General features: G+C 39.4%; 1 protein-coding gene across 2 annotated transcripts in view; it reads left to right on the top strand.

Moving 5' to 3' along the window:
* cdh8 (cadherin 8) overlaps window positions 1-21,579 on the top strand; it is a 136,450-nt gene that overhangs the window by 43,221 nt on the left and 71,650 nt on the right. For both annotated transcript variants that reach the window (XM_088413073.1, XM_088413071.1), the window contains exon 3: window positions 14,372-14,666. In XM_088413073.1, the coding sequence (XP_088269199.1) occupies window positions 14,372-14,666 (295 nt within the window). The remainder of the gene's footprint in view (window positions 1-14,371; window positions 14,667-21,579) is intronic.

The raw sequence follows: 21,579 nt of genomic DNA, 5'->3' as shown, positions 1-21,579 counted from the left end.
ATTATTTTGTAGACTTTGACTTTAATTCCCTTTTAAGAATAAGCTTTCAAAAACAACTTAGCTCCCCAAAAACACAAGCTAATTTATGCTAATTTAAGACTGGTGGAGTATTATGCCAAATACATTTTGGGGTTGACTTCCCCTTTAAGTGTTAAAATTAAGTCGCATAAATATCATCGTGTATATTTTCTTTCCCAATGCTTTAAACCTTGTCATTTTAAATCAATAATGCAAAAATGAATTCTGCCCAGCAACAAGTGACCAGGTAAGAATAATTTGTACCTTCATCACTAACATTGAAATGAAGTAATATTTATTTACTAAAAAAAGAAATCTTTTTAGAGGTTTTGAAAATGACATATGTTTTTATGTCAATTTGTACAGAAAGTCAAAGTTTTTGTGCAAACTTATGTGTCACACATGACAAGACGGCATGTTCCGGAGATGCGTCAGTGACGTTCCGGCTTTTTGCGAAGCAGCAAGAGCGAAATGAAGGAGGCGGGAGCGAGCGTGAAATGCTGAAAGATGAATCGCAAAAGCTGAGCGGCTCCATCTGGGCCGAGAAATCTCACTTGGACTTGCTACGCGACCCATCTGCCCCTGTCAAGAAAAAAAACAAAAACTTTGATCTGATCAATTGGACACAAAGTTTTATTAGTCTTATGTTGCAGTGAAGTCTTTCCTTTGCTATGCCGATATTGAAACCTGCAGGCTGGCAGTGACGCCGCTCACGCACCCGCAGAAAAACTCCTTGACATTTTGTCAGGGATTTTCACTGCACAAGTGCCTCCTCTGTTTAAAAAAAAAATTACTGCATGTTTAGAAATAATAGCAGCACCAACAATTTTTCAACGTAACGCCGACACACTTGTATCGTTAGAATACTGCACCGGCACAACAGTAACATGCCTGATTCGGGTTTCCTAATGAAGATTTCCCCCTGGTGGCGAATCAAACTGCAGTCCAAACTCAAAATTAATACTTTCATAGCATTTTCTTTTATAAACTCCAAAAAGTTCGCCCAATTGGTGTTATAGCAAAAGCAAAATGTGGGCCAGGCTACTTTGCTGTTGCGATCGTAACGACTGTACGTCGGCTACGCGAGTACGCCATTTGTAAGCACGCCCCTCCCGCATGCGGGCGGGCCGCGACACCATCTCCTTCCCATTGTCTCGGTAATGGAAGAGCGCGTGAGCTGATAACAAAAGAATAGCCAGGCTTGCAAGCGGCACTCATCGGCCTCCGCCGATAGTGCGTTTGACCTCCTTGGGCAGCCGTATTGATTATTGCTGCGCGTCAAAGACGCTTTGGAATCCCAACAGACTTCACTCCCCTTTTGTGCAGGAGAGCTGACTTGTGCAAATAGGCCATTTGGCAAAGTAATTGAGGCTTTTAAAGCGATACCTCGGCATCTTTGGAAATTAGCTCCCCTTTGTGCGTGATTTTTTTTATGTGGCAGAAGGAGAGGAAAGGTAGAACAATTGAAGAAGGGAGGGAGGGAAGGAAGGGGTGAATAAAGGAAGGAATGTGAAGGAAGGAATGAGAGAAAAGTAGAGAAAAAAGGAAGGAAGGAATGTGAAGGAAGGAAAGAAGGAAGGCTGGAAGGAGGGAGAGAAGGAAGCGGTGAAGGAAAGAGAGGAAAGGACAGAAAAAACAAGGAAGGATTGTGAAGGAAGGAGAGAAAATGAGAGTAAGCAAGGAAAGAAGGAAAGAAGGAGGGAAGGAAGCAGTGAAGGAAGGTCAGAAATGGACAGAAAAAAGGAAGGAAGGAATGTGAAGGAAGGAAAGAAGGAAGGCTGGAAGGAGGGAGAGAAGGAAGCGGTGAAGGAAGGAGAGAAAAGGACAGAAAAAAGAAGGAAGGAGTGTGAAGGAAGGAGAGAAAATGAGAGTAAGCAAGGAAGGAAGGAACGAGGGAGGGAAGGAAGCAGTGAAGGAAGGGCAGAAATGGACAGAAAAAAGGAAGGAAGGAATGTGAAGGAAGGAAAGAAGGAAGGCTGGAAGGAGGGAGAGAAGGAAGCGGTGAAGGAAGGAGAGAAAAGGACAGAAAAAACAAGGAAGGAGTGTGAAGGAAGGAAAGAAAATGAGAGTAAGCAAGGAAGGAAGGAAAGAGGGAGGGAAGGAAGCAGTGAAGGAAGGGCAGAAATGGACAGAAAAAAGGAAGGAAGGAATGTGAAGGAAGGAAGGAAATAAGGGTGGAACGGAAAGGGAGAGGGGAGAAAGGAAGAGATAAAGGAGGAAGGAATGTGAAGGAATGGAGAAATGGAAAGGAAGGTGGAAGAAGCAGAAGAAAGGGAGAACAATTGACGAGGGGAGTGAGGAAAGGAAGGAAGTAGGGGAGAAAGCACTGAAGGAAGGAAGAAATGAAAGAAAGGAAAGGAGACAAAGGAGGATAAAGAAATGTGGAGGAAGGGAAGGAAACAGTGATGAAGGAGAGAAAATGACAGGAAAAAACAAAGGAAGAATGTGAAAGAAAGAGATAAAATGAGAGGAAGGAAGGAAGGGTGGGAAGGAAAGGGAGAAGTAGAAAGGAAGGTGGAAGAAGGAGAGGAAAGGGAGAACAATTAAAGAAGGGATGGACAAAAGGAAGGAAGTAAGCAGTGAAGGAATGAGAGAAAAGGAGAGAAAGGACTAAAGAAATGTGAAGGGAGAAAAGAAGGAAGGCGGGAGGGAAGGAAGCAGTGAAGGAAGGAGAGAAAAAGACCGAAAAAAAGGAAGGAAGAAATGTGAAGGAAGGAAGGAGGATAGGAAGGAAGGAAGGGGAGAGGTAGAAAGGAAAACACAAAAGTGTTCAAGATGGAGGCATACCTTTTGCAAAGAGGTCACTATAACAATGTATCAATAAATTGTGGTATGTTCCAATTCATTTGCTCTTAATTTGAAAAGAGACCTTTCACAACAAAGAAGCATTATTGCAGTATTTTGACCATTTTTGGGGGGATTTTCTTCCTCATCGTTCTCGCGGGATTTTAGCCTCGGTCTGATGTGGTCATGAGATTTTCAACTTTGACACGTTAGCGTCTGGCTGAAATTTCAGCATTGATTCTTTGACGACATCATACAAAAATCAAAGGAATTTACATCATTTGTAACATAATGCCATTAAATATGATTGATATGGCCTTAAAAAAATCGTTCTTAGTTTGTTCTCGATAAAACATCCTATTATGGTTCATTCCATTCAAGATGTCTTTTTTTTTTTTAAAGAATAAAAAGTGGCATGACACAAGACTTGCGGAGATTCAAGGGGGGCTATGTTTCCAAAAATAGCTAAGCTTATCATATATCATGCATTGCGCCATCTGCTCGGCGGATCCCAAATGTTATTGCAATATTTAGAGTTACAGATTATTCATGGAGGTGTAATTAACAGAATCCAAATTCAACAAACGGGATAGGAAAAAGCTGCGATTAATTTCCAGGGACGTTTGAGTCGAAGGGACTATTTAGGCTACGGTGGCCTGAGGGGTTGCCGTAAAAATTAAATAGTGGCACTAATTTTACTGCTTTTTTTTTTTTCCGGGCCCATGAATCAGCTGCAGCTGCTCACCCGTGATTTGATCTTTTCTTCTCAGTACCAAATTAATATCATCGTTATTTACTGACAATAAAGTATATGTGCCTGTGAGTATTGTTATTGTAGTAGTAGTAGTAGTCAGCTGGACGTGAGAGACTTTGTGTACTACGATAACTATTGTACAAATTTTGGACCATATAGAACCATTATAACTACGATTTTTGAGTTGCGTTTTAATCGGATTTATGACGTCGATTTTCCTGCCGTTTTTGCAACGTGCCGTTGAGCTGCCGTCAAATTATGTCAGCAAAGCGAATTTTTTTCGTTGACGTGTTTCACCCCAAGACAGTAGGTGGCGGTAGAGACCAGTTAAAGTGTCTTTCTCTGGTAAAACTTGCTTAATAAAAAGGCAAAGGGAACACAAAGAGGTCAACATCTGGCATTCATTATGGAGTTACGTAAACGACTATACCGACGCGCAGCCGTGGGGTTTCTATACGCTTTACATAACAACATGCAAACTCCTGCATAGTTAATGCTTAACATGACATGCACCCCCCCCGCCCCCTCGCTCAAACAAGCCGTCTGGTCGCGGCCTGGTTTTATCAAGCACATCGCGTTTGTCACATTCGAGTCGCGGCACAATGGTGACATTTAGCGGCTTCGCAGCAAGACATCACACAGTCGCCGTTGTCGTCACTCAGGCGCTAACGTGAGTGTCGGTGAATCATTAGCATAACGGCTTGCTTTGTTCTTACATCCTTCACGATGGACTAACTACCGTATTTTCCGTACCATAAGGCGCACTGGATTATAAGGCGCACCCTCAATTAATGACATATTTGAAAACTTTTTCAATCACAATATAGTAATACTGAAAGTTATAACAATAATAACTCAAATAATAACTCTAAACTGTCAATATCTTTGTAACTCATTGTCAATATGAGCAAACTTGTTCAACTGTAAACACACAAAAGAAACAGGTAAAGTTTACTTATTCCCCATCTACGAATCCCAATCTCAATATTGATCGATATATAAGGCGCACCTGATTATAAGGCGCACCATCAGCTTTTTTTTTTAAAAAAAATGGCTTTTAGGTGCACCTATAGTGCGGAAATTACGGTACATAAATGTAGCATTTAAAGGGATAGTCCACTTACTTGGTGGTTGTTAAGAGTAAAAAGTGATTATTTTATCGATGATGAACTCTTTTCATTATCCGTTTTAGCATAAGAAAATATTTTTAAAAACTATGAATAAACACTTGGCTTTGAATCAGATTGAATGAGTTCATTTGAGATCTACGTTTTATTTCATGTACAATTAATCATTTTAAAAATACATTTTGTTACTTGCTGTCCAATGAAATGACATTTTCTCGAGGCTCAGCTAACAACCAATCGATCAGCTTATGAATGTCACATGACCAAAAGGTGAGCCATGATTGGTTGTTGTCTAGCTTTGAACAGTCGGTTGAAACAATAAATTCTGCGGGTTGGTCTCTGCTCCCCTCCGCCTCCACCCAGCTCAAGTCACGTCGCCCCAAAGGTAAATGTCATTTTTCCTTTGTATATTTATGTTATTTAATTTAACCGTACAGTAGATTATGTTACTAATTTTTAATATGTGTATAAAGTCGTGATGTTTTTACCTAAGGTTTTTGCACACGTCCACTAACATAGGATTGGATTGCCCGTCATACGGTGAATTCGAGTTACGAGCCTGGCCGCTGAACGGATTAAGGTCGTAACACGGGGGCCCACTGTATTTGATTGTGGCTGTATTTCCTTGGGAGGTTTGTAGTGTAACGGTTTTTCTTTTGGCTGAAATTGAGGCAGATGTGATATCATCGCGTGCACTTGACGTGTCCTTTGCTGGCTCAAATAACATTTGATTTTTTTATGAGTCACATGCGTTTAATCATTTTTTTTTTCCCTTAGTCAAAATACAGCAACCCTCCATGATGTGAAATATTACTCAAGTGCATGTGTGTACAGTTAAACAAGCAAATAAACGGGCTTTGAACGTAGCTCTTAAAAACAGAGCTTGAACATGGCCTTGAGCCATTTCATTGACGCGTTTCTCAGCCGCAGGCGCAACATTTAGGCCTTCCGAGTTTTGATTTGGTAAAATGTCCCTTTGCGCTCAAAATAAATGATGTGTTGTTGCACTCTACACAGTTAAGATGAAGAGTGAAATGGCCACTATGGTATTGTTTCACGTTAGGACATTTACATCATTCAAACGAAAACACATTTGCAGTTAGAAAGAAACTCAATCGCGACTTCTTCGACAGAATCTCGAACCTTAAAAAAAAAGTCTTCTTTCACACCTACGAATGATGTGACTTTCGGTTGATCACAATAGTTTGTAGTTGTAGTGGTCTTGACCAGTCTTAACCCTTGTGGCAGCTTACAAATGTTGGAAATTTCCAGCAGATGATGAAAACATGTAAAATTTCAAAATGCGACGATTCTGACATTTCTATATGATTGCAGCTGGACGTGTGAGAATTTGTGTACAGAAATAATCATTGTCCAAATTTTGGACCTTCGAAAACCATTATTATTTGAGATGCATTTTAATAGGATTTATGACATTGATTTTCTTGCAACATGCCGTTGAGCGGCGGTCAAACTATGTCAGCAAACAGAAAATTCTCTGTTGACATGTGTTTCACCTCAAGACAGTAGGTGGCAGTAGGGACCAGTTAATGGCTTTGTCACGCCATAGGCTACAAAGACAGACCATACCATTTTTCAATTTTAGAAAATGAATGGAACTTTAATTATTACGTCTTTAAATGCATTTACAAACATTGGAAAAAAATGTGTAGTTTGCAAAATGTGTACACAAGGGTTAATCAAAATACCAGCCTTGTTCAAGACCAGGGTGTCCCTTTGATTCTGAGATGAAACCGAGAACCCAATAAAGCATTTCGAAAGCCCCTATATCAGAGAGAGACGGACACTGGCGAGTATCCATGAAGGTAGCGTCTCTTTTGAAGGGTTGACTCAAATGCCAAAGAGTGACCAGAGGTTGCCAAAATGTGCCAGAATATCTTGTCACCAGGAAATTTGAACACTTTCAAAAAATTCCTTGCAATAAGAGGAAGGCCTGGCGACCTCCGGTGACTTTTAGGTGACCTCACGACCTTGAACGTACCCCGAGGAGATCAAAAGAGCATCTTCTTTAATGGACACTTTCCAGCTTTTACACTTCAGTGGGCTCAGAGCTTTATGTTGCGTTCAAGAAAGATGGGAAGCCGGATTTTTTGCACTCCAGTTGCCCCAGTTTGAGGTCGGAACTGGACCTTGACCTCCAGCAAACCTTGATTGCAATATCCTTTATTTATATAAATAGGGTACATCTTAATTTCAAAGCATTTCATATTCTTATGTTGAAGTTATTTGGAAAAACTAAATTTAAGTAATAATGCAGTGAAGGCATTTTTTTTAATTCAGTTTTGCAAACTCACACCTCCCAATTCAAGGGTGTGTTCGATTGCCCTTTTCCAAGTCAGATCGTATTCGATCGTAGCATTCGATTAGTCTTGAGACCTGAAAGTTCTTGAGAAGGACATCAGTAGTTTTCAATTGATGAAGCAGCTAGCTACCTACGAATTTGACAAAAAACAAAGAATAGCTGCTTGCTAAAGCCCCAATCTCAAAGTTAGCGGCTATCGGCAAAGATAGCGGCTCTTGATATCTCTGGTCAGGATTTCTTCCAGTAATGTCAAACGTTTGCGACTTTGCCGGAACCCTGACAACATCAAAAGTGCCGTTACCTTCTCCGAGGTTCGCCAAAGTTTCCCCCCTCGGTGAGACAGGAACTTAAACCGCGAGTGACTCAAACTAGCCAACTCGCATTGGGGATTAATGTTGATGACTTAAATTTGTCACTCTTGGCACTACCAGACCAGGAAATAGACAAAGTTTAGTACAAGACGCATTAGCCGCTCTCCCGGGAGACGTCGGTTGTCGGATGCTGCGCCTCAGAGTGCATCACGCAGACGTTTGCTGACATCCCGCCATGACGTGTGACAGCATCTCCGCCCTAGCGTTCCTGCTTTCACGCCATGCTACATACATGGGAGGAGCGCACGTCCTCGCTCGCATTTGCCCTGACATGGAGCGCAATCATTAGTTTCCCCTCTGAGGGCTTCTACTTTAGCGTGAGGAACCAGGGCAATGGAGGGGGTATTTTTACGAAAATAAAAAATCTGCAGAATTTTCCTCATTAGGACAACGTGATTGTTCAAGTGATTGCAGTAAAGGCTCATCTTCTACTGGGACTGACACATTTTATTCTGTCCGCCTCCTCCTGCGCCGACAGAATAAGCAGTGCCGTGTAGCCTTGATTGGGAGAGTGCGTCCGTGTGTGGGTGGTTGGAAATAGATGGAATTAGAGTTTATTTAGTCGTCCGTAAACCCGGCGTGCCCTTTTTTTCAGCGTCAGGCAACTTAGTCTTAAAAAAAAAAGACTCGGGTGTCTTATTTTGTCAAAAACAGAAGTTAGTCTTCAATGAAGTCAATGCAACGTTTGTAAACATCATAGATTACCTAGTCCTAAAAACACGTCGTTGCAAACCTCAAAGAAAACTAAACATTTTCTGTGAAAATCAAGTTTTCCATCCTTTGAGGTTTGCAAGGATTTTTTGAGGATTTGTAAAATGTCTTTTTAAGCCACTAAAATGGCAATATTTACCAAATGTTGGTAAATATGCTCGGCTTGCTAACATGTATGCTAGGCTAACTGAAAGCTCGTAAATTGTCTTTGATGTTGATAAGGACTTAAACATCTTTCTATCATCAAAATTGTTTGGTTGAACACTAGTACAGTAGAACATCTTTGACGTTATATTTTTGACGAATAATCCCTGTCAACAACAAAGACAATTTACGAGCTTTCAGTTAGCCTAGCGTACAAGTTTGTAAACTGTAAAGACAAATAGGTATTCAAAGAGCCGAGCAAGCCTGTTTTGGTAAATATTGCTATTTTAGTGGCTTAAATTAACCTTGTTTTTCTTTTTAAATCATAAAGGACATTAAGTCTTTATCCAACCCCGTCATGGTGTTTTCGATAACTTCAAAGACATTTTACAAATCTTTTGCAAACCTCAAAGAATGAATACCTTTTTCAGAAAACAGCAAAATTATTTACCGTAGCAGTTTTTACCAAGCAATTTTGTTTTCAAAGATGTTGAAGTTTCTATTAACATCAAAGACCATTTAGGTTAGCTTCTGTTTGCCTAGCATACTTGTTTTGTAAACATTGGCCACAATTTTTTATGAAGAACCGAGCCAATCAGTTTTTATAAATATAGAAGCGTCAGTGAAACGGGTACTTTTTTTTATTCATAATTATTAAACGACTTACATCAGAGGACACGATTGTAAACCTCGAAAAAAAAATGTTTAACAATTTTTACAAATCATTCACAATGGTTAACATCAGACAACAAATTTGACGTCAAACAACACAATGTTTTTGTTTTATAAACATCAAAAACAATTTGATATACCGCAAAAACTATATTGTTTAATGGAACTAAGGTGTGTGTGTGTGTTTTTTTTTGTCAACAACAAATACAATTAGAAGCCTATAGTGTGAAGGCCTTTAACCACAAAGGTTTTAAAGGAACGTGCTCAAATTTTAAATTTCCCCTTGCAGCGAGGAGACAAAAAATAGTTTTCATCCACAAGTTATCAAGGTTCTTCATGCTATAAATTATTAATGCATGTGTTTGTCTTTTTTATTATGCACTTTAAGGGATCGTACAATAGATTTCATCGTACTAGTACAATGACCATAAATATAATTAAATTTAACATCAGTTTGGCCATCGATATTTATATATTTTTAATGAATAATTTAATAAATAAATGTGTTTATAGTACAAAAAAAAAAGACAGGGTGTCATTAATTTGCGTCCGTTTAAAGACTTTCTCAGCATGCGGGATGTGGCGAGGCGTTTTTCCGCTAATGAGCCACATCGTTCATGCGGAATGATGGCGCAATTAGGCAAACAAAAAGTGCAAGGTGTGACAATTGAAGTAGATGTTGCTTTGTCAGTGTCTGGGGGGGGGGGGGGGGGGGGGGGGGGGGGGCAGAACTGATTTCTTTGGGTTGGCGTTAGAGGTCACTATTTTATTTATTTATTTTCCGGTTATCGCATTGTGACCGATTCCCGCGGAAGAGCTGACGTTGAAAACGCTGTGGCAGGAAATTCAATTAAAGCTGCTGAATGTTGATGTTTATCATACGTGCCTGTTGTTCGTAGAGTTCTACCGAAGCATTATTTCTTAATTCACGTCGTCGCAAATGTCGAGCGCAATGGTCTTCGACAAACCTGCCGTTCGTGCGGTTGCATACAATTCAGTCGTCAGCAACATTTACGCGGCTCTGCGAACATTAAAAGAATTAATTCGGTCTTCGTGTCGGTTTAATCAACATCAAAACCGTTAGCCTTCGACTAAAGCATCACATTTTTAATTTAGTTTTTCAAGTCCAGGCATTTAATTTCAGTTTTTGGCTATAGAAGGCTAGTACTAAACGAATTTAGGAATAAATCACGTTTGATAGTTTCCGTATTTTACGCACTATAAGGCGCAAAGGATTATAAGGTACACGTTCAATGAGTGACCTATTTGAAAACTGTTTTTCATTATGAGGCGCATAGAATAGAAGCTACAGTTTTGGCCGGGCTTGCATTATGCATCCACTAGATGGTGCTGCTCTAAAGGGAATTTTAACAGAACAATCAGATGTCAGTCAAAGTTTTCAATCAGAAATTAAGAATAAAGATGATTTGTGGAAAGTATTCTCTGAATAATATAAAAATACGTCTTGGTTACATTAAAAGACTTTTTAGATCAATGCCAAGACCATTCAATTTCATATTAAACTATTATTTTTATTTATATTACTACTATTATATTACTATTTATATCACTACTTACTACTTATATTACTACTACTACTATTACTACTATTATTTTTAAAATCAAATTGCATCCCAAAACCTTAAAATATCTTGTATTGTTTAATCAAAATCATGCTTTATTTTACAAAACTCGTTTTGCGCATCGTCTCCATATACATTTCTTCAAAATTGGAGCATATATAGCATTTCAAAATTTCTAACAGGGTGTTATAAAGATTACATTAATAACTGAAATGCTCAGGTAAAAATTTGCGATTAAATTTTTTTGTTGTTTTTTTTCGGGCCGCAAATGGCCCTTGGGCTGTAGCTTGGACACCACTGATCTAAAGAACTCGATTAATTTCATCGCTGATTTATAGATTATTTTGTACTTCATTACATAAACTAATCGATTATTTCAATGGATTCATGACCACCAATTTTTAGACCCTTCTATAGTCAAATATGTGATTCAAAAACTAAATAAATTTAAGTATCGATAATTGAATGTGGAGATAAAAAAGTAATAGTAAAATCAGGTTATCGTCAACATATTTTTGTCAACTGCAAAGACATTTCATAAACATTTGGGATCACTTTTTTTATTGCGTTGTGGGAAAACATCAAAGACAATTGAACTGAACCAATTGCTAGTGTTTTCGACCACAAATTCATCTTAAAACAATCGTATGTTTTGTAAGCACTGAGGAGAGTTTAGCACATTCTAACGTTAGCCTTTTCTGCTAACATCAAAAACAATTCAGTTTTAAGTGGACCTTTATTGTCAGTATCAAAGACGATTTAGTCCCCGGTGAACCTTGCGCACGCATTGTTGAAAACATCAAAGACAATTTCGACTTCAAATAACCCAATTAGCCCATCTCAAAGTAGCTTGTTTTTATGCAGCCTTCGGTCACCCCAACGTAAACATTTTGTAAGCATCAATTTCACATTAGTCTTCATCAAAGTCACTTTTATTAACATCACAGGCACCAACGTTAATGTTAGCATTCAAAGACGGTTTATTCTCCAGAAGCGCTGAGGCAGAACCGGCGCTCCACCGCGCTGCTGCGGCTCAACTACAGACAAACGATGTGGAAAATTGTCGGATTGGAACAAAAACGTTTCTCTCTCCCCATTTGAACGTTGCTCATAATTTGCCAACAAAGAGGAAGACTCAGCGTTCACTCACCAGGACCTGTTCTTAAAAAGAACTCATCAGTGGTAGGACATTGTGATGTATAAGTGATTATTTGGAACATGAAAAGATTTACCGTATTTTCCGCACTATAAGGCGCACCGGATTATAAGGCGCACCCTCAATTAATGACATATTTTAAAACTCTTTCCATATATAAGGCGCACCCTCAATTAATGACACATTTTAAAACTTTTTCCATATATAAGGCACACCGGATTATAAGGCGCACCCTCAATTAATGACATATTTTAAAACTTTTTCAATCACAGTATAGTAATACTCAAAGTAATAACAATAATAACTCAAATAATAACTCTCAATAGCATAATAACTCAATGTCAATATGAGCAACTTTGTTCAACTGTAAACACCCAAAAGAAACAGGTAAAGCTTACTTTATCACTTCATTCCCCATCTACCAATCCCAATCTCAATATTTATTCATATATAAGGCGCACCGGATTATAAGGCGCACCATATCAGCTTTTTTAAAAAATTAAGGCTTTTAGGTGCGCCTTATAGCGCGGAAAATACAGTAACTTAAAATTGCATAGCAGCATTTTTGTTTACTCTCTGGAATCCTTTGTGAAATTTAAGATAAATATTTCCCCATTTGCTTGCCCCATTAAGGCTTTTAGGTGCACCTTATAGTGCGAAAAATACGGTACTTATCAGTTCATTCCCCATCTCAATATCGATCCTTATATAAGGCGCACCGGATTACAAGGCGCACCATCAGCGTTAAAAAAAAAACTCTTTTAGGTGCGCCTTATAGTGCGGAAAATATGGTACTTTAATAATGGGGTTATGACTCTAATTCCATAATTCACAAAAAAACTGTTTAAAAGACTCGGTTTGTTTGCGTCCTACCCTACCTACCCGTATTTACTTCCTTTCTTGTTTTTTTCAATTTTAATTCATCAGTCTTTTGAGAAATCATGAGCATTGTTCATGTTTATATAAACATTAGCGTCAGCGTTTTTGTAAACATCATTAACAAGAGTTTTAAAATATACTGTGGTATTATGGCAGGTTAATAAACAGCCCAGACAATTGAAAAGATTGACCTTTTTTTTTCCCTGCAAGTCATTTATTTATTTATTCTTTTACTTCGTTCAAAGCGCATCCTGCATTGTCGGATTCATTAGTTCTACTCACGCCAGCGAAAACCAGATTCTGTCATTGGGGTAGTGCAACTTTAGCACAGCGATGAGGGTATAATTACCCAAAAATAATGAGCAGGGTGAAGTTTGGCGTGGCCGTTTTGGGTCTAGTAATTTGTTCAGCGGCGGTCAGCGTGTGCGCTCGTGAATTTTTAATGCAACGTCTGAAGGTCTATTGGGTGGCTTTTTTTTCAGCGTTAAAGCCCCAAAGTGTGTGTTGTTTCGTTACTGCTCATGGGCCCGCCAGACTTCATTTTAACCGAGCTAGTTGGTCCGAAACGGCGTTAGCGTTGCGATGTGTCGAAGGCCGTGAGATCGGCATCGTAGACATTTTTGTAAATGTAAAATTAATTCGGGTTTTCAGTGAATCGGAGGAAGTTTATTCGTCTTTGAGGTTTGAACTTTGTCGTCAACAGAAACGGCAACTTTGAGTCCGCGCCGAAGCTAGCATTAGCATCTTGCGTTTTTAACATCAGACGCTTATGAACGAGTGTGTTGTGACACAAGCGTTAGTTAAGATAAACTTTATCTTCAGTTACCCTAATTTCCACATTTTCGATAACATCAGACAAGCCTCCTAAAAGATTCTGTTAATACTTGAAGATTTCTTGATGCTAACATTTTTGAGACCTTCATCCGTCAACCTACACTAAAGACCAGTACCGAATTATGCTAATATTAGCTGTTGAAATAATGTAGTTTCAATTGAATTTAAAATTTTCAGAAGTCCAAGAGAGTATTCAATGTTACTGTTTTAATAAACTTTAGATATTAAGACTTAAATTAACATAGCATGCATTTTTTTGTCAACATCAAAGATATTTTGATTAGGTCTTGACTGACAGAACTTTTTTTTTATAGGTCAAAGCTGATTTTTGGCAGAAAAAAAATACAGATTTCTGATTGTCTAATTAATTAAAAAAATAGTGAATAAAATAGAATTTTTTTGCTTCCAATGTGTTTCAGTGGTCATCGATGAAAGCAAATTTTCACAGTTCTAATACATATTTCCCTGCAATCAAAAATTCCTTTTCATTTCCAGAATAGAACATCTAAATGCATTTCATTAGTTATAAGACCCTTAATCCTTGTCATATGTGTTTGTGTTACCAGAAATTGGACGTATCGCATATTTAAAACATTTATGCTTGAGTTAATGTAAACACGTTGCGACTTGTTGCCCAATGACCTTGCGTTGTTTGCAAAAATTAAGATTCGATTTGTTTCAAGTGACAGATTCACAGAATGTCCCTTACAATACATTCCATGATATGTATTTGAGGATATAAAAGTATGGTAAAACTTTATGTGGAATAAATAATGACACTAGTGTTACTTGTAAACAACTGCTGCAAATGACTCAGAGTACACTGTTAAAATTTCGACCCTAAGCACGATTTTGATAAACACTTGGGCACATTGTGCGACTAGATTTTGATGACGGTCAAGTATTTTTTTACGTTGTGGATAACGATGCGGAAAGTTAGAGAAGCGTATTCTCATATCTTCAGTGGACCCAATGTCCGGTTAGCTCAGTACACCTGTTTTCTTCTGGCTTACAGCTCCACACGGACTTGGACGTAGGCGGCAAACGCATCAAGTACGTTCTGGCCGGCGAGGGGGCCGGCACCATCTTCGCCATCAACGAGCTGACGGGCGACATCCACGCCATGAAGAGGCTGGACCGCGAGGAGAAGGCCGAGTACACGCTCACGGCCCAGGTCATTAACGCAGACACCGACGAGCCTCTGGAGCCGCCGTCCGAGTTCATCATCAAAGTGCAGGACATCAACGACAATCCGCCGCAGTTCATCGAGGGCCCTTATCGGGCATCCGTGGCCGAGATGTCGCCAGTCGGTGAGTCACCGACGTGCGGGATCGAAATAATGAGCGTGGAATTTGGGGATTGGGACGTGGCCATTTGGAAGGCAACTGGGGCAAATAATCATTAAATGAGGACAAAAGAAATCAAATTACCGTATTTTCCGCACTATAAGGCGTACCTAAAAGCCTTAATTTTTTTTTTAAAGCTGATAGTGCGCCTCATAATCAGGTGCGCCTTATATATGGATCAATATTGGGATTGGGATTGGTAGATGGGGAATGAAGTGATAAAGTAAGCTTTACCTGTTTCTTTTGTGTGTTTACAGTTGAACATGGTTGCTCATATTGACATTGAGTTATTATGCTATTGAGAGTTATTATTTGAGTTATTATTGTTATTACTTTGAGTATTACTATACTGTGATTGAAAAAGTTTTAAAATATGTCATTAATTGAGGGTGCGCCTTATAATCCGGTGCGCCTTATATATGGAAAACGTTTTAAAATGTGTCATTAATTGAGGGTGCGCCTTATATATGGAAAGAGTTTTAAAATATGTCATTAATTGGGGGTGCGCCTTATAATCCGGTGCGCCTTATAATGCGGAAAATACTGTAAATCTTTTCATGTTCCATGTTCCAAATAATCACTTATACATCAGATTCGTAAATGGGTAATGAACTGATAAAGTAAGCTTTACCTGTTTACAGTTGAATAAAGTTGGTCATATTGACGTTCAGTTATTATGCTATTGAGAGTTTAGAGTTATTATTTGAGTTATTATTATTATTATTACTTTGAGTATTACTACATTACAGTGCTTCTACATTTTTATGGATTCTCAGTTTTAATAAAAGTAGGAAGTGCTGCATCAGAGTAAAAAAAAAAGTTATTAGTTATGAAAAAAAAACATCCCCACACATTTGTAATACATCAGCATATCTAACTGCATAAGCCTGGCAAGCAAAAAAAAAAAAAAAGTGTCAAAATGCGACCTTTTTTTATTGCATTGTCATGAGTTCACTGAGTCATGTAATATAGATGCTGGCGAGCACGCTAATTAGATATTTATGGAAGGATGAGAATAAAAAAAAAGGCAGGATGTAATTTTTATTATATGATGAAGCAGCTTGGATTGCTTTAGTGGGAGCGCTGTGATTTAGCGTTTGCAGAAGAAGGCGGGGCCAAAGAACAGGGGCCTGACTAAGGCCACACAAACAGGGATCGAGATTATTTATTTTGAAAAACATATGCCGCACCGTCCGCTTCTATTGGTTTGTCTATACGCGTCCAGAAATTGGACGGATGTGCCATTGTCTCTCTTAATAAACAAGTTGCATTTTATTCAGCAAATCCAAAAGATAAATCGTGCAACATATTCATAAGTTTTATTTCTTGCTCGGAAAATTGCGCCACTAAAAAAGGCGCCTCAAACTTTAAACTTAAAATAAAGGCATACTTGTTGTAAAATGATAACTGTAAAAGAATTTAGCAATACATTGTGTCATGTTCCAATTGATTTGCTCTTAGCTTGAAAAGAAAAACGAACTCTTCCTGTCACAAAATTACAAAGCATGAAATTAGATGTGCCGATAGCTGCAGAAACCCGGTTAAAATTTTCACGGGCCCCCTGACGAGCCATCTAATTACCCCAGGGGTACTCGTACACTCATTTGAGAATTTTTATTCTACAGTGTTGGTCACCGTTGGTTTAATACCGGCATTTATGTCTTGCGGTGGCCAAGAATATTTTGGTATGAGCGGCGCATCTCCCTCCTTTGAATGGGGTCACGCTGTCATTTGTGCTAACAGCACTGACGGATGCTAATTGCCACAAGCTAACGCTCTTGCGGGGCCGCAAAGCGGGCACGCAATCCTCGCCTCGCTCAATGCTAATATATTCATAGATTCATATTCCTATTCACGGTCATGCATTCAAAAGAGCGCATTGGCGTGATCACACAATTGGAATGCATGTATGAAACCGGCGAAGGCCCCCGCCAGTGTCTCGGTCTGCTGCCGCACGGACCCCGAGCGGCGGGGGGTCTCCTTCAGAAGGAGATCACAGCGTCGTTATGCAGCTTTGACACCGGACGAGTCGAGCGAGGACGCCAAGTGTTGCCTTTCCTCCTTCGAGCCTCCTTGTGTCACGCGGCCCTCCGACAAACCGGAACTTTCTCAACTCCGTGCGGGGGGAAAAAAACTCCTCGCTTGTGAATGAGATAGCGGATATGATCTCTTTTCAGACTGAAATTATTCAGGCTGTTTTGGAGATCTGCTTGTAGAAGACTCGCCTTTCGAATTCAAGCTTACCAAGTTGGCCGTTCAGTAATTTGCATGCGTCTTTGTTTACGTACGCCTCATGACGTACTCGATAATGAGATCAGATTGGTTAGCAGTTGTCTCGCAGAGAGGCAATCGCAGATATATATATGTATATATATATATATATATATATATATGTATATGTATATATATATATATATGTATGTATATGTATATATATATATATATGTATGCATGTATATGTATGTATATATATGTATGTGTATATATATATATATGTATGTATATATGTATGTATGTATATGTATGTATATATGTATGTATGTATATGTATGTATATATGTATGTATGTATATGTATATATATGTATGTATGTATATGTATATATATGTATGTATGTATATGTATATATATGTATGTATGTATATGTATATATATGTATGTATGTATATGTATGTATGTATATATATGTATATGTATATATGTATATGTATATATATGTATGTATATGTATATGAATGTATATGTATATATATGTATATGTATATATGTATATATATGTATGTAGGTATATGTATATATATGTATATGAATGTATATATATATATATATATATATATATATATATATATATATATATATATATATATATATATATATATATATATATATATATGAATGTGTGTATATATATATATATGAATGTGTGTATATATATATATATATATATATATATATATATATATATATATATATATATATATATATATATATGTTTTTTTTGTTTTTTTTATTTAGTTTTGGGTACTTTGATGCGCCTGTTTATTTTTTTCTGTTTTAGACTAAGCTGTAACACGCATAATCGCTGTAAAAAGTTATTAACGGTTGCTGAACGTTGATTTCTGTTTCTTTAATTTCCTTTGTTAATGTTTAAAAAGGACACCGATTTCAGTATACTGATTTTCCTGCTGACGAGATCAAACTGACCTCAAACGGCCTATTCATTTATATCTTACGCCGCATCGGTTCTCGAGACTTTTTTGCGATTCTACTCAAGATAATCATGTTCACCTAATTTCATGTTGCTTAGTGAAATTGGCCTCGGAGGCTGACTTTAAAAGAAATTCCAATGAGTGCGGGAAAGCCCTCCAAATGACTAATTAATACACATTTAAATGCATAATGTCCCCAATTCATTAACCAAACCCAACCCGGTTCCTTCCAACCTCAAAGGCATCCTTCCTTACCTTCGCCCTCGACTTCAGTCTATTGTTGCGCGGCAATTAAAATGGCCGCCGCGACGGGGAAAATGAAAGTCAGAGAAAAGTCACACGTCTTATCCGAGCGCGCCTTTTAGAAGGAAGAACAAAAGGTCTTTCTCCTTCATTTCCCATTAACCCCCGTGCTCCTCGGCGTACAGGAAACATGGCCACCTCGCCGCCCCCGTGTCACATATCTCATCCGGCGTCGGGGATGAGCGCTTCTTGGGGTGGGGGTGCGGGGGGGGGGTATTTGCTACACGGCTGCAACGGCGGACAGATAAAAGCAAAGCGTTGTAGTCCGTTTGATGATACGCTTGATGCCCGGCGAGGCCGCCGCCACGCTGATGAGGTCTGGAGTGGAACTGACAGGCTATGCGGCGGAGTCGGGGAGGTGAGAGGCAGCCTTTTTTACGGTCCGGATTAGATGTCTGATTGTTCGACACAGGTGGCGGCTCGGCGCGCGGCGGGGAGCGCGGCGGCGAGCCCGCCATTGTCTGCCGCGACGGCGGCATCTCGTTAGCGCCGCGCCATAATTACATTCTAATGCCGCTCGGCGTGGAGACGCCGCAGAGATGAGCTCGACTTCATCAGCGGCCACTTTACTCGCTCGCTATTCTTCCCGTGGACTTTATTAGGCGCTCCGTGGCCTTTTTGCGTAGTGGGGCGAGCGGGGGAGTGGACAAACACGTACGAGTGGCAAAACAGCGCTTGTTTTGGGGTGGGTTGTTTTTCATTTGCCTCATGGTGAGACGCGCCTAGCAAATGTCATGTTGCGAAAAACTCCAAACGCTGCTACTTATCCCATTTCGGGGTTCATTTAGTCAACAAAAATTACCATAGTTTTCCAATTATAGGACGCAACTGTGTATAGGACGTACCCTTAATTTAAGGGTCAAATTCTGGTATGAGCCGCTCATACAAGACGCCAGTTTTAGAGTTCAAATCCACCTAGCTTCGGGTTTCTTGTGTGGAGTTTGCATGTTGTCCCCCAGCCCACGTGGGTTCTCTATGGGCACTCCACAACTATACATGGCAGGTAGAAATATTGGACATTCTATGTTGTCCTCAGGTGTGATTTGGTGAGTGAAAATTTGTGTGCCCTGCAATTGGTTGGGAACCAATTCAGGGTGTCCCCCGCTTAGTGCCCATAGTCAGCTGGGATAGGCACCAGCAGGCCTGCGACCCTGGTGAGGATGAGCGGCAAAAAGGATTGATTTTATTTCTTTTCTTTGCTAGTAAATATAATGTTGATAGCATGATGTTCAAGCCCGAGGGAAATTTTGACTCAGACTTTTTGATGTTTTCGATGTGTGATATCAAAGGAAAAGCATACAGAAAAAAAAACTAGGAGGCTAAAATATTGCATAGATTTTCAAAACATGATGACCTTCAATACGCCACTCTTCCAAATGCTTGCAAACGGGAGGTTGAGAGGTACACCCTTCGGTGTCCAAATTTAGCCCATGTCGGGGTCATTTACTGCCATTCAAAAATGGAAACATTGTCAGTTTTGGACATATTCAAAACCCGACGTTTTATCATACGATTTTTACTTTAATCCTCTCAACGGCAACTCACGAATATAAATTTTTGTGTCGACACGTCTGCGGGCTTGGAACGTTTTTAGTTTTTCTTATGTAGCTTAGCAAAGGCTTGGCAGCATTTAATGCTGAGTTCCGTTGCAAAGTTTTTTTGGCGCATTTGAGGAAAACTGAACAGTGGCAAAGTCGTCGGTCGGTGAGCGAGAGAGACAGCGAGAAGTCTTTCAAGCAAACAACTGAGCCTTTGCGAATGTTTAATTAATCAGCCGTGACAAAAGGGAACAACAGTCAACAAAGAGATGCCGATTTCCATTTCTTATGCATAAGTCCCAAATGGAAAGTCACCAAGTTCTGTCAAGAACGACTTTGCCTCAAAAAAAGAACCCTCGGAGACTGATACGGAGTACCGGTTCACCGATGTTTTGTGTTTACACAATAACTCTTGTCCCTCGTCACCTGTGTCGATGCAGGAACTACAAATTGCAGATGGGAACGAGTTTCTGGCTGCCTCGTTTTTTTTTCGTTTTTGTATAAAATTTGTCATCATAATTCCGAGGATCCCCGTTTTGAGAAAAGTCATGACGTAATATTCGTTTTTAGACCGTATTTCACTCTTCAAAACTTTCATTTTTGACTAAACCAAAACTTTAGCCTACGCCACGCCGTTGACGTTTATTTAATGGTTTGTTCTATTAAAAAAAAAAAAAATCCTGTGAAAAATACTCAGATACCGATAATGTGTACTAATTTTAGATCAGTTTTAATAAAAAACTCAGAATGAAAAGATTCAGTCCCAAATACGGATTTTTACATATCTTTTATCAGTCTTGGCATTCAGTCTAAGGCACAGGTGTCAAACTCAAGGCCCGGGGGCCAGATCCGGCCCTCCACATCATTTTTTGTGGCCCGCGAAATGCTGATTTGACTTCAAGTTTCTGGCTAAAATAGCAAATTTGCAAGTTGTCTTTAACTTTTAAAAATCTGTGGAGAAAACACAAGAATTTTTTAATTCACAATCAGCTTTTACCGGCCTCTGATTTCAAAACTTGGTGCGTGTTTTACAAAAGCATTTAAAAAAGATTTGACTTCACAATCATACCGGCCCTCTGACAGAAACTAGAACTACAATGTGGCCCATAGTAAAAATTAGTTTGACACCCTTGGTCTAAGGTATTTATGTTTGATGAGTAAATGAGTGATTTACTGATTACTGAGTGATTTAAGCAGATAGGAAATATTGTAAACGTGTGTTGTACACTACTTGTCCAGTATTCTGCAAATTAATTTCATTAGTGTCGGGAATACCGGTGTTATTTCTGGCTTTATTTGGAGCAGATGTGGTTTGATGCAAGGCCGTGAAATTTCGAGTTTTTTTTTTTTTTAAGAGTGAAGTAAAAACAGTTACTTTAAGAGGACAGCTATCTATTTTTGCGACTTACTGTAGATGAAGATGACATTTTATGACGTACAAGCAATTCCAAAGGTTTGCCAAGGCCTTTTATTGCGACCGTAGACGGGACACGGGAGCTCATTCCTCCTGAGCTCTCCCCTGATGAAATTTGCTCGTTTTCTCAGTGACAAGCCTGAGCGTAATCAAAAACATCATTACGCCAGCGCACGTCCCCCCCCCCCCCCCCCCCCCGCCTCGCTTTTCCGTAACAAGTCTGAAAATGCAAATCAGCTGCGGGTAATCTATCGCTCGGCTCCGACGGACACATTTTTGGCGCCGCTCCCCGCTTACAGGTGATCAAGTGGCAAGTTTTTCTCCCCCCATCTGGCCGCACCCGCCCGTTTATTAACCGCCGCGATAATGATACACCTGAGGGCCATCCCTCACATCAGGCGCACGCCGGAACC

The sequence above is a fragment of the Hippichthys cyanospilos genome, chromosome 4, assembly GCF_059441005.1.
Source record: "Hippichthys cyanospilos isolate Australia breed blue-spotted pipefish chromosome 4, RoL_Hcya_1.0, whole genome shotgun sequence".
In the NCBI taxonomy this organism is placed as follows: domain Eukaryota; kingdom Metazoa; phylum Chordata; class Actinopteri; order Syngnathiformes; family Syngnathidae; genus Hippichthys; species Hippichthys cyanospilos.
Note: the sequence above shows the minus strand (reverse complement) of the source record. Positions and strands in the feature narration are given on the sequence as shown.